General features: G+C 39.5%; 1 protein-coding gene across 1 annotated transcript; it reads right to left on the minus strand.

Annotated features, from left to right (window-relative positions):
• Positions 1-3856: 3856 nt before the first annotated feature.
• ccr12a (chemokine (C-C motif) receptor 12a) lies at positions 3857-13673 on the minus strand. Its single transcript, XM_050074841.1, has 2 exons — positions 13622-13673; positions 3857-7275 (listed from the first exon to the last, which is right to left on the minus strand). Exon 2 carries the CDS (start codon positions 7259-7261, stop codon positions 6176-6178), a length of 1086 nt encoding a protein of 361 aa, XP_049930798.1. The 5' UTR covers positions 7262-7275; positions 13622-13673; the 3' UTR covers positions 3857-6175.
• Between the last annotated feature and the right edge of the window lie 1163 nt (positions 13674-14836).

A 14836-nucleotide genomic window follows, 5' to 3' on the forward strand; every position in this document is an offset into this window, starting at 1 on the left:
TGGTGTGGTCAATAAGCACTAAGATTTTTGGATGCCTGGAGATTTTATTTTATCATCAACAAAATATCAACAACCATTGCCACTTATAACTCCCACACTTCGGTGGTCGATTGCGACAGGCCCTAACATCAAACCAAAAGCTTCTGAGGTTATCAGAGAGTTTATTTAAAAAGATTGTTTACAATTGTATTACCGACCTAGACGGAACTGCCTGCCGCCGCCATCTTGGAAAGTCAATACAAGTCAAATGACGAGTGTGACGTAACGTGATCTGAAGTCTGTGGACTGTGGACCATTTTGTCTGTCTGTGATGATCTGTCCACCCGTCGCTCACCTGTCGTTCGCACTAATTCTCATCCAATCTTGTTCGAGTTCGTCGATCGACTTGTATGGGCTTTCCAAGATGGTGGCGATGGTACAGTATGTTGAATTCTGGTCAGTAAATACTGTCTGGAATCGTTGAGTCTTTCTTACAAAAAAAAAAGTTGATTGTTGATCAATAGATAGTTGATGTTCTATTTGTCTTATTTTCTACTATTTGCAGTTTTGCACATTAGAACTAAGTTTTTAGTGTTTTTGAAAGGCATTTTGAAAGTTATCAGGGGAAATTTCAAATGTTGTGGCAGTGCACTGAGCTAAATGAGCGAATTTGTTGTACTATTTGCATGAGACCACAGGCCCTTATTTTGTGTTTGTGCATTTTTTTAAGCAGACTTAACTATGTTTACTAGAACAGGCATTGTACTTGTACTTCGAAATGTCCTCTGTTACAAAGTTCTTGGGCAATAAATAATAAATACAGCACGTTTTCAAAGTCAAAACATAATCGTTTGCATAATCGTGATTTCAATTTTGACCAAAATAATTGTGATTTACCGTACAAGGTGCCACCTGCTAATCAGTTTCTAGCCCACTCACACACTGATGGAACAGCCATCGGGAGCAATTTGGGGTTCAATATCAGGCTCAAGGATACTTCGATATGCAGACTGGAGGAGCCAGGGATCGAACCGCTGTTCTTACGATTGGTGGACTGGATTGATACCACAAACCACATGCTACAATACATATACCACAGTATACCACAATACATATATCACAACATACACCGGCCACTTTATTAGGTACACCTTTCTAGTATCAGTTTGGATGTCCATTTTACTTCAGTTGTTGTTGTCGATGTTAACGTAACTTGTTGTGTTGTATCCACTCGGTTAACTTGATGCATACACTGGATGTCTTCTGTTTAGATGTTGTAGCATTGAGGATGTGCTATTGTAGTATGCTAACTCCATTTTGCAATATATACACTGAAATGTGTTTTCTTTTCATTTTAACTTGTAATGATCCCACACTCTTGACACTTTGTTGTTTTCTTGTCCCTCTTCCTCCATTGTTAGGCTAACCACGCTTCACATTCATGTTAGCTGCGTAGGCTATCAACAGCGGAAGTAACGCCAGCGCATTGTGCAATAGAAATAACCACCCATGGGAAACACAGTGCTCCGTATAGTTGTACAGGATTTGTCTTGAGGCTTTTTAGTTTTCGAATTATGTGAGTTACTCCCGGAATCGTTTTAAGCCCTATTTGTCAGTACCATTCCCGTATACATATGATGCACTAGGTACCGTCTTGCATTTGTTGTTGACGTTCTGGGACGCCTTGTCAATTTACACCTCATACATGCGTTGCATCTTCTTTAAATACACTTCATTTTCACAGGAAGGTACAGTTTCTGCTCATTACATGCATACAGTCTTCATCAAACTAAAACTGCAATGCCTGTAAAACACTTCATATTTACATTTATCTCATGAAATCTTGTGATATTTCAGAGAGAGACTTCTGCTTAACAAGGCTATAACAAACAGACCGGATGAAGTGAAAGGTAAAGAGACACTTCTGACACTCATAGTAATAATGTGAGCCTGTCTGTAGTGAAAATAACCACTTTTAATGGACATACAGTGACAGTGTTCGATTGCCCCATGTGCTAACATTACAGTTGTGTGGCTGCTGGCCGCTGCCCACTCTGGCAGTACTGGAGAAATTTCAAAAACTGTTGTTCACATCAGTCGTTTTGACCAATTTACACGGAAATTAGGGTCCAGGTTGAAAAATGCCTAAGTTAACCTTTAACCTTGCCTACAAATTATGACTTGGCTCTACAAGCAAGTCAGTGCACTCAATGGGTTGTTTTAGAGCAGGGGTGTCAAACATGCAGCCCGGGGGCCAGAACTGGCCCGTCGAAGGGTCCGATCCAACCCACTAGATGACTTTGCACGCCTAATATTGATGCACTTGTGAAGGCCAAGAGGTGCCATGTTTCAGGAGCAAGTTAAACAGTGAGTAGATACTTCATGTAAAATGCTGCCTCAGAGGCTTTTCCACCCTGACGAGAATCCAGTTCTCTGAAAAAACAATGAATACTTACTGTGGCCATAACATTGTGCAAAAATATTGTCTACCATCAGCTCTAGTACAGAAGTATATCTATCACACTTCTGTCTTAAAACAATATGGGTGGAACCCTGTTGCTAAAGCACTGACAAAACTTCAGATTGTAAATGGTTTTTAAGGCAGGGGATGACTTAACCTGCTTCAATAGCTTCCACTTTATTGAGTGAAAATTTCTGGGAAAAATGCACATGTAATGAAAAGTAGACTGACTGCATGTAGAAAAACAGAGACATACTGTTGAAATTGCATATATTTTTCTCAGGATATAGCGGGCTATTTATCATTTGTTTTGTAAATGTTCTTATGCCAGAGCAAATAAAACATGAGCTCAAAGATTTGTCTGGTATGATTCAGTCTTACTTCATTCACATGAGCATACCTGGTAGAAATGTGGACACTGATGACTCATAGAATGTCCTGAAAAATGCCTTGATGCCATAAAAGGTACTCTGAGCAGGTTATAATGCAATTTTATACCAAAATTAGCCCTAAAAACATATTGTGCCACCTAATATTACATAAACACATAATCAGGTATGAAGAGTTTATTCACACAGGGCGTGCAAGATGAAATGTACATGACCATTTTGAAAGAAAAAAACTAATATACACAGTCATTACTCAGTGGAAAATGTTTAATTATGAAAAAGCCTTATAAATCTATTGCAGTTTCATAAAAGTTTGGCTAAAACAGCTGATTGGAGTCTTAATGAGCCATACTACCCAACAACATTTTGTAGTATGATCACCTAGAAGTTTTTCTATCTTTTATTTCTGCATTTGATGGATGGTGTGCTACTGGGTTAGTAACTTTTATTACATGCACACTTGTCTTCACCTTGGAATTATGAAAAGCAGTTGCTATGGTGAACACCAAGATCCAAACAACATAAAATCTGTGAGAGTAACTGCTTTCAGTAAGGATATCTCAGCCTCTGATGCTTTGATTTTGACCAGAAGTATCCCTTAAAATAACACATTGTAACAAAAACATATTTCTAATGTGTTTCCTGTGTAATGTCTCAAACCAAATGTTCAAATCCACTGTAACTCATCAGAGTACTTTCAATGTGTTGTTAAGCTTTTAAAGGAGCCAGTTTATTTAATCATTAATACAAGTTTTTGATGTACTTATCTAAATTGTATTTGGCTATAACAAAGACACATTGTGTCCTAAAGCCTTTTTAATCACACTATTTAAACTTATTACCACTTTGTCCACACTTACTTAATGTTCTTTCCCAGACTTGACCAAACTGATTCATGAAAGGAGTGAGCTTTGCTGACAGGGAGCCTCTCCAGATGTTCTGTCAGAAAAGGGAAATGATCAAATCATCCACCTACAGTCCAAAGAATTAGAGACAAGTTTCCATAAAATCACAGATGTCACAGAGGATAGATTGGCGTATTTATTGGATAGTTAAGATACAGTTTGTTTTAAAGCACTTGGACAAGATGTGTCAAATACACCACACTTGTACAAACATACACATTGCACTCAATATTGAATCAACAAGATCAAAACACTCAGTATAAGGACCAGACCATGAGCAGATCTGAAGCAAATGCATCAAAGAACTCAGCTGCACATAAACATGGGAAAAAGTTCTTCAATAAAAGCACCCTTTAACAATAACTTTGCACAAAATTGCTGTCTTTGTCCTTCACTTGGCTGATGAAGGTCTGACTCCTCAACTCATGACATTAAGAAAATCTGGGCACAACCAGGTAAGGGGGCAGGTGTTTAAATAATGCTCACGATAAATTACAGTGCCCAGTTGTTTAGGCTGGGTTGACAGTGAGAAAAATATAGAATAACACTCGTCTCAGCCTTTAAAGGTCCAGTGTGCAGGATTCAGGGGGTATATAGGGGGTTATCATTTTTGAGTGCCTTCTTCAGTTTAATTGTAGTTCATTGTACTACACTGTTGTTTTTATCATTTGTTTTATAGCACTTTGAAGACACAGGCTGCTGATTTAAAATTCAGTCTTGACCTTCGACACAGCAGTAAACAACAATCTTTCTTTTCGTCCACATTTTTCCTACATTCTCTTAACAATCGTTGAGTCCCAAAAGACACATGAATAAAATGACACATAAGCCTTCATAATGTAAACTTTTTTAAATCAGAAGGGTTTTTTGATACAAATACATCTGCTCAAAAAAAACCCCAAAAAAACTGTTTTAATGTATGAAGTACACTATAAAGGTATACTGTGGAGAATTTTCCTAAAAAATGCATAGATTCATACTTAAGAAATCTCTCTCAATCATCACTCGTGATTTTATTTACAGATACTCGGCCCCCTGCCTGTATTTTCTTCTTTTCTCCTTTTTTTTTTTTTTTGTTTGGGACGTTTCTTGGAACAGCGCATAGGTGAAGTTTGCAAAAATGCAAATATAGCCAGGCAAAATCCCAAGCGGACAAAGCTGGGGTTGGCTTTCACTTTTGCCAGCGATACAGTTTACAAACAGTCAACAATAGTATACCTTAAAACAGTCTGTAGTTAAGCAGTCTTAAAGCTGCAAAACTTGTCTAATTAAGTTGATAACAGATTCATCTGTTTCTGATCATGAGATTTTACAGGAGTCTGGCAGTAAGTACACATGGAATAACTTCATGTTTGGAGTGAAATATGTATTGGCATTTTTAAAGCGTATGTGTTTGTGATTTTGTATGTCTGATTTAGGCTGCCTTCAAGGACACATTTTAGACAAAAGACCAGTTAACTTGGGACAAAAGCCTTGTTCCTAATCTGGAAAAAGCTAATTTTTGGGATAGTGGTTAAGGTTAAGAGTAGGTTAAAGGCCCTGACACACCAAACCAACATCAAAGAACTAGTGGAGATGAAGGCCAGTGTTGTGTCTCCTTGAGTCGCCTGTGTCTTGGCCAAAAATATGCATTTGAATACCCCACAATGACGACAGCTAACAGCAAACTAGCCATGGATGTATTAGTAGAACTGGATACACAGTTGGTGGCTGGGCCCTGTTTATTCCTGTGAGAGGTACTCCGTGGCTTATGAAGCCAAAATGGTTCGACTGCAGCGTTTTTGTATTATGCAGCCCGTACTGCAGGTGCACTAGAGACTTATGGCAGCTGAGCATGACAGAGTGCGTCCGAATGTCTAACTTCGGCTAACTTCCGCTTGATATTAAATTTGATAAAATAATTTAATCTTGCGGCTCCTCCAGATTTTCAAAATGTTATCAGACTAAATGGATCAAATCCTGATCGTGAAAGTCATTTTGAGGCCGTAGGGCACCACATGACGGGCCCAGGAAATTGCAGTACCACTGTTTGGCCAATATGAAAACTGGCTTCAAAGCATAGCAACAGGTAGTGGTAGTCTGTATTTGGAAGACCGACAGGACAGATTCGACACGCTGGTTACCCAGTTCTGACACTAACAACATAATCCTCTTAACTTTTCTCTGAGCTGGACTGCCAATCAGAGTAATTTTATTAAGCGATGGACTCCACCGTTGCCAATGCCATTTCAACATGCTGAATCAGCAAAAAAAAAAAAAAAAAGCCATCAAGGGCTGACTAATGCCAATGGTCCAGGACACTTGCAAACAAAAAACAAAACATGGCGCTCACTAATGGGCCAGCATTAATTCACGGCCAACTGTCAGCTTGGTGTGTCAAAGCCTTTATAACTATCTCTATAATGTCCCAAGAAGTGAGCTAACTAAACCTGCATATCTGTCTAGTACTCAGAGTATGGTGTCCTCTGTGATGTGGTTCTGGTGCTCTGGCTGCTGCTCATGTGTCTCTTCAGACAGGGGATCCTCTTCGCCAACAGCCTTTTAAAGTGGCTCTGGAACTTCTTTCCCACGAATGTGTAAAACACAGGACTGATGCAACAATACAGATAGGCTATGTTCCGCGTTACATACAGTGCATAGTCCAAGCTCTCTATAGCAGAACATGAGCTATCATCATCACTGGGGCTGGAGATCTGAATAGCTCGAAGCAGGATGACAATGTTGTAGGGCGTCCAGCAGGCAAAGAAGGTAAAGATGATGATGAAAATGAGCTTGATGGCACGACACTTCTCCTTCATGCGGGTGGCCAGGATGCGGATGGTGATGCTGATGTAGCAGTACATCACCATGAACAGAGGGAGGAGGAAGAAGAGCAGGAATTGCTGGTAATAAGTGACCAAACGCCAGCGCTCCATGGTGCTCTCAGGGTATCCTGACTCCTCACATGTCAGTCCATTGAACGGACTGCTCCCCACATTTTTCAGAACCAGCTCTTTTACACTTGCCACAATACTGATGCACCAAACTACCACTGACGAAATGATGGCATAGGCCTTTTTCCTGCTCTTAGCAGCTGTCACTGCATGCACCACTGCAAGGTATCGGTCAAATGTCATCAGCGTGAGGAAGAGGATGGAGCTGTAGAAGCCGATGAAGTAGGCACTGCTGACTATCTTACACATAGCCAAGCCAAAAATCCATTCAGACAGATGGTACGTTGCCCAGAAGGGGAGGCTGGAGGCGAAGAGAAGATTGGAAAGGACCAAATTCAGGAGGAAGATGTTTGTCACCGTGCAGAGCTTTTCATACTTGTAGATGATGAAGAGGACAAGCCCGTTGCCAAGGTAACTCAGGAGGAAGTTGGTATAGTAGAAAGCTGGGATAAATTTCGCACCAAAGTGGTTGACAGCCTGGTTTGCACAGAGCTGGACATTTTCACTGACAACATAGCTCATGTCAGTGCTGTTAATGGCCTCGTTGAATAGATCCACAAAGAGCTGAAATTGAGATAGGTCATCGTCGCTCATGGCTGGTGTTTGACCTGTGAGACATTAAAGATCCATGTGAGTCTATATGTTGGCAGTTGAAGACACTTCACATAAAACACAACTCGTCCTTATCACATATAAAGAACTGGACGTTAGCTCAACCCTCACACGCAAGAAATGCTTGATAGTTATCAAACCTATACAACCAACACATTCTCATCCCAACTGAGCAAATATTGCCGCTTTGTCAGTGTCATTTATGTCTACATATGACACACTAGGTACCATTCTGGTTTGTTGTTGATGTTACACCCATTACATGCATTGGTTCCTCTCTAAATATACAGTATAACACCTCGTATTTTCGTTTATTTTCTTCTACAACAAAAGTTGTGGTTAGGTTTAGAGAAAAACATGGTAGTTTGGCTCAACATTCATACGGGAAGTGAACACCGTCTGGGATTTGTTGGACACATCATCCAGAATGAGAACAGGCTGATAAACACTTGATTAAGTCAATCATCAATCACCACATGAGTTGCTGTCTTTTTTTCTTTTTTGTTTACACACACACACACACACACACACACACACACACACACACACACACACACACACACACACCTGAAAAAAACTCTGTTTCTGATGTGTGATTTTTAGTAGCCCCTTGTCAAGGAAACTCAACACACTGTATTAGATAATTAATACATTAATTAACACACACTGATGAAGACCAGTAGGCTAAACATGTTTTTTATTGTGATTTATGACCCTTTATAAATAATAATAATAAAGCCTGTTTCAAAAAATCTTGGTGTGATGTTTGATAATGATTTTTGTTTTAAACAACATATCACTAAGTTTATCCTATGATGTTTTTAGCACCTCAGAACCACTGGTAAAATAAGATCTATCTTAACTTTTAAAGTTACAAAACTGTTGTACATGCTGTAATCTCTTTGCATCTTGATTTTTGCAACAGCCTTTATTCTTGTCTTAATCAAAAAAACCTTGCAGCAATTACAGATTGCACAGAGCTCAGCCGCTAGGCTTTTCACCAAAACCAAGAAGTATGATCAAATCACACAGGTTTTAGCCTCTTGACATTGGCCCCCTGTTTGTTTTAGGATTGACTTTAAAATTGTATTCATTACATATAAGGCTCTTCATGGCCTGGCTTCAGATAACATTTCAGACCTTTCAGTCCCTTATGAACCTTTATATAGTCTGAGATCCACTGGCAGAGGTCTTCTGCTTGTTCCAGAGTCTAGGCTGAAGACTAAAGGGGGCAGAGGGTTTGCAGTCAGGGCCTGAGACTCTGGAACGACCTGCCTGAGGATATAAGGCTGTCTGAGTCACCGGCCTCATTTAAGTCTCTCCTAAAAACATTTTTCTGTAGGAAAACATATCCTGAGTTTATCTGAGCTGTCTGTCAATTTTATTGCTGTCTTATTGATTTTATTTCCCAATCATTATCTTGATTTTAGTTTCTAGTTTTGGCCTCTCCTTGTGTTTTAAATGTTTAGTTTTATTGTACAGCACTTTGTAACTGTGTTTTGAAATGTGCTATAGAAATAAAGTTAATTATTTATAATCATCAGGTTTGAACTGTTTATTGTAACAGTGAGTGCACATTGAAATGAGCGTGTCTGTTGTGAAACAATAACGTATGTATACAGGCATTACTCAGTGGAAAATGTTTTATTATGAAAAATCCCTCATAAATCTATTGCAGTTTCATAAAAGTTTGGATGAAAGAGATGATAGAGTCTTAATGAGCCACACTACCCAACAACAGCGAGCAGTTACTATGGTGAACACCAGGATCCAAACAACACAGAACCTGTTTGAGTAATTGCTTTCAAGTACAGAGCAGTGTTATGAAATCACTGACAGTTTCACCATTGGCTTATGCCTGGTTCGTCATCTTGTTTTTTTTTTCTTTTAACCCTCTCAAAACAGAGAAGGGAAACTGCTGACTGGGCATTAAAAAAGTCCTGTCTCTCCCAAATGGTGAGCAATAGTACTTGTTCCTCGAAATGAGTCATTTCCAGCTTGACTGGGCTGACTTTTAGTTTGTACGTCTGAACTTTGAGGGTTGAGTTTCTAAAGAGTACTGTCAAGCAGCAAAAGTGCTGCCATCTAATTTTCATCTCTAAAAAAGAAACACAGTAATTCACAATTTGAATTTTTGAACTGGGCTCACAGTCCAAAGAAATTACTTAGTTAACATTCCTGTCTTACGTTTTTCTTTTAAATAAAATAAAATCATCATTAACTTGCCGATATTGCCCAAGACTGGTTGAATGCTTTAATTTGATGTGTTGTTTCAAATTTGTTGTCAGTGTGGTTGACATTTGGACTTGTTTTTTCAGGCCTCTGTGGAATCTGTACTGATTTGTTTATAAAAGTCTTCAAAAAATTTTATCACCTAGCTTCAGCAGTAAAGGTTGCTGCGTTGTCTGAAGTGCCATTAGGACTCGCCATGCCAGCATTGTGTGTGTTGGCAGGTAAATGCTAGAATGTACTCATACAATGGAGTGCTTTGCATTAACCCACCCTACTGTGCTGTGACTACACGCTGTGATTACTGCGTCAAGGTTAGATGTGGGCAAAGAGGTCAAGGTTAGGGTTAGTACTAGTCTCACAGCACAGTGGAGCAGGACTAGGATAAACACTAGCCAGATTTTCGGCGAATGTTGGGTTGTTTTGCAGGCAAGCTGCAAGCGTTTAGACACACAGAGCTGGATTGGCGAGTTGATCCAAGGTGCCCAATTTTCCGCCGCGTAGGGGTAAACATATTCGTGGACCTTTTTGGTTTAAAAAGAACAAGGCACCCTTCCGCCACAGGAGGGGCTGTTGATGACTTGTGGGAGGAGCCGTTGATGATGCCGCACGTGCAACCCACTGGCGGTGGACTAACAGTAAACAGCTGATAGCAGGAATGAGCAGCTAGTAGCAAGAGGGAAACGCAAACCTGACAGACACTGAAAAGATGAACAACTGGGGAGACAAGGAATTGTGCGCCCTCCTTGCCCTTGCAAATGAAGAGGACATTAACCGCCAAGTGATGGGAACGGACAAGGACGGGCCAACTAATGAGAGTATTGCCGAAGGACTGAACAGCCGTGGCTTCCCTTGGAGTACGTCACTGTTATGTCCAACACTGAGCTACACATTTTGTTATTTGCTCACGCCCCCCATTGCCCCGAAAAAGGCACATTCTGTATGAACAAAAGTAGGTAGGCAGCATTTCGCTGTATTCCCCGATTGCATGTACACTAGACTCTAAAAGCACAGGGTTTCACCAGGAGACAGTGCCTTCCATCCTGCAGAGTGTTTTGTGTCTGATGTGTGTTTTCATCTGCATGCCTTAGGGGATCTCGTCACTTTTCGAATAAGCTAGCAAAGCCTGTACACAAAGTTGTTTATTAATCTAACCTTTGCCTTTATTCCAAGATTAAACCTACAGCAGACCATGGGCTGGCTGAGACAGCACGGCCACAGAATTCGCTGAAGCTTGCACTGCCACGCTCTGCAAAACCACGCCCATCTGGATGAAACCCAGATGGGCGGATGGGCCAGATATCTATATCTATATAACCGGAAGTTATGGGTTCTTAGGCAAATTTGTTCCTCATGAGGAGAGGCATCTCTGATGAAGTTTCATGTCTCTACGACATACAGGGCATGAGATATGCTCATTCAAAGTTTGCAATTTCAGTCGGTTGCTATAGCGCCCCCCTTTGGCCAAATGATGTAATATTGCTTCATTCGCATCCTCCCATGACCCTCTACCACTGTGCCAAATTTCACATGGATTGTCCAAGTCAGTGAGGAGAAAAACATGGAACAGACACACACGCACACACACACACACACACACACACACACACACACAGAGTTTTCGTCATTATTTTGTAAGATGTTTCAACATGGCTAATAAGCTATGATAGCTTCCTCTAGGGCTGTAGTCTCCTGGTCGGCTAGTTGATTATTTGGTTGCTATGCTCTCGTCCGACCAAATTCTCATTGGTCGAATAATCGCCATGTTACTTTCATAAGGAGAAAAGTGCTACATCAACAGCTTTCCAGGATTAATCCATTATTTCCTGCGGTGGGGGGACAGGCTAAGTTACCTGTAAAAATGTTGACAGAAAGTTGAACTCGCCCACCCTACCCTCAGCTTCACGGTGATGCAGACCTGTCAGTTTCTATAGGCTACTGACACCATTTCCCTCAGTGGAAACGAAGCTTGTATTTACTACCATTTCCCTCAGTGGAAACGAAGCTTGTATTTACTTGTATTTCACAGATAAGAAACAATAAATAGTGAAGACAGTAAAGCCTCCACTAAAACAGCATTTTAAGTCATGTGTGTGATCTATCCTTCAGGGATTTATACTTCGGGATTTATCCTGGCTTCATATGAGCAGAGGAAATCTCCACTCGTCTCTAGGCTAATTTATACAATGTAAAATGCCATAGGCTGGCGCTAATAATGTTAGCATGTTGTATTTGCTTGGAAAACGTGTTTAGTATAAGACAGTTGTTTTGTCAGTGAACCTTGTGAGTTGTAATGGAACCGAATTATGTGCATTTACCTTTGTTACATGTTGCTGTTGTCCCTGGTTTTATATGAGAAGAGGAAAAGATCGCTAGACGCTAGGCTAATTTATACAATGTAAGATGCCATAGACTTGTGCTAATAACGTTAGCATGTTGTATTGGTGTGGGAAATGTGTCCAGATAAAGACAAGTACTTGTCTGTCAGTTCTGCGATTCACAGTGAAGCTGATTTGCATACTTGTGTTTGAGATTGTCTCTATTAAGCCATGTTTAATGTGTGTTTTGAATCAACTATATAAATAAAGTTTGATTTGAACTGAACTTTACAGCACTTAACAGAGTCCTCCACCGCTGACTAGTGTTTTGGAGGTGTAACTGCAGAGTGACACAGACATACCACCGCAGACGTAAAAAATAACGTGCAAATTTTTTTTCCCCCACGACTAATTGGTTAGTTGAAGATTATGTGCGACTTTAGTCGACCAAGATTTTCTTTGGTTGACTACAGCCCTAGCTTCCTCTTTTTCCTACTACTGTATTCTTGATGTGACTGGTCTCACTTTATGATCTGTATCAACTGGATAAAGAAAACAGGAAGTAGTTCTTTACCTTCCTCTGCAGTTTATGCATTGCAAGCTGAGCTATGTGGAGCTCATGTTAAGATCTCCTGTCATTTCAGGTGTAGCCCTCAGAAAGCTGTGTTTATTTTTTTGTACACTTGTTTGACATTGTATAGTTTATATTGACATATGAGACTGTGTTGTGTTTTTTAGGATAGCAATCAGTGAGCCAGTGGTTAGCTATGAATACAGTGCAGATTTATCACAAGATACAAAGTGGATGTAAATTTGATTTATTCATACCTGACTTTGTATTTTATGTATTCTTACACTAATTCATCTGCCTGGTATATCTCTGTGAAAATTTGTTAAAGGAGCACGGTGGCTCATTTCCTGGCTCATAACTGAGTGCATCTCTGTCAGTGTTTATCATCCGTTTTTATCAAATTTCTTAGTATCATAGCTGTGGGTATCTTACACATGCAGGTATTAATGATGATAATCCATCAATAAATGCACATCTAGTTTTCTCTTTATAACAAGCACTACAGTCTACAGACAGCATTTTTGTATTTTCAAAGCTCTGATGAACTGTTTCAGGACTCCCCCTCAGTTAGAAAATCAATAAAGAAGATAATTTTGACTTCTTACAATAAATATAGAATTTTGTTATCACCCTACTGACCCTTTAAAACTTGATTATCCTTCAGTAGCAAATATGCACACAATGGCATTAATAACAACCAAAAAAAATCTTAAGATTATAAATAAAATATCTACCATTTTTGTAATATTAAACCATGCAGTAGTGTGTCTAAGTTGGGCTTAAACCTTATGAACCCCTCAGCAGGTTTGTCTATTTTACATTAAAGAATGGTCATAATGTATGATGTAATCATAAGATGTTGCAGTTACTTTAACATGAAAGTAGAAACCTGAATTTCTGTTTGTCATCACGACAAACTGTTACTGATTAGTTTTCATATCATGAGTAATTTCAATATTTTGTATGAAACTGAAAGTTAGCTTACAAGGGCTCTGTTTGATCTGATATGAAACTTCAATTTAAAGAGACACTTCATCCTCACCCTTCATTTGATATATAAAAATACCATATATGTGCCTGTTTTAAAATCAGAATTAACCAAAAAAATATGCATATAAACATTTAATAAAGAGGTGTAAAGCTCTGAGTACAGATTATAGAAAATAAAAAAAGAAACAAAAATAGAGTCTTGATGTCAATTTTGTCAGGGCTGATTGAACTCACCAGTGCAGCTTAGCAGGAGTGCAGTACAACAGGCACAAAGACACACTGAGTGACTCTGGAGTGCTCAAGAGTTTTAGTGACAAAGAGACATCTGCTAAAGGGGCAGTCCTACAACAGACTGATGTGATACTGACTGTGTGTGTGTGTGTGTGTGTGTGTGTGTGTGTGTGTGTGTGTGTGTGTGTGTGCGCGCATGTCAGTCAGCTGTCATTCAGGCTTTAGCTGCAACTGTGTTTTTATTGACTGTAAATAGCATTGACTTACAGGCCTATAAACCCATATCTCCCACATAGTAAACACTGTAAAATAAGACTGAATTTGCTTTACTTATTAAAAAGTGCTTTGCTGCAGTGATGTAATGTAGCTAAGTAAAAATACTTTGTTACAATACCCAAGTATTTTTGGTGTATCTGTATTTTACCTGATTTTTCATATTTCTGTCAACTTTCACTTTTAGTCCAAAACATTTCCTGAATAAAATGTATACTTTTACTCCAATACAGTACATGTCTATGTATTGGAGTAAAGTATTTTTCTCTAGTTCCACCCGATCATGACAAGGAGATTCAAGGAGACAAAGATCTGTGACAGGTAACTGTGCAGTGACTGCTCAACTACAGTGTGTCAGCCCTGGATAGTCAAATGTTTTCTTTAAATCCTTTAAAGAGGCAACAGATAGGATTCGGGTTTTTTTTTAGCTTGGTGCCACCTAGCGTCAGCAGTGTTGTTCGCACTGTCGCTAAGACCAAATTGACCGTGGGGATCAGAGATAATCAATAAAATGTAGGCTGTAAAGCCACCAGTATACCTCTATGTATATGTAGAATGAGAAGGTGTGTGGACACTATACTAAATAAATGAGTAAAGAGACCGAGCAACAATTATCAGATTTATCTGAAGAAAAAAACAAATAGTAATGCAAATAATTATACCAGAATGCACAGTACCAGTACAAACAACTCACAGTAAATTATACCAATATGCACAGTATCAGTACAAACAACAGACACGTAAGGGATAATGTATAGTGAGCCGGTGACTGTTGAAAAATAACTCCCGACAGGGGAATGGAACTCCGACGCACAGCAGAGTTATTTTTTCAACAGTCACCGGCTCACTATACATTATCCCGCTTAGAACATGGCTTACTACTAAAAGATTCAAATGTTATGGTGCGTTCCAGGCAGGCTTTTGAACTCGTAAGTCACGACTTCA

Source organism: Epinephelus moara, chromosome 21, assembly GCF_006386435.1.
Source record: "Epinephelus moara isolate mb chromosome 21, YSFRI_EMoa_1.0, whole genome shotgun sequence".
Lineage (NCBI taxonomy): Eukaryota > Metazoa > Chordata > Actinopteri > Perciformes > Serranidae > Epinephelus > Epinephelus moara.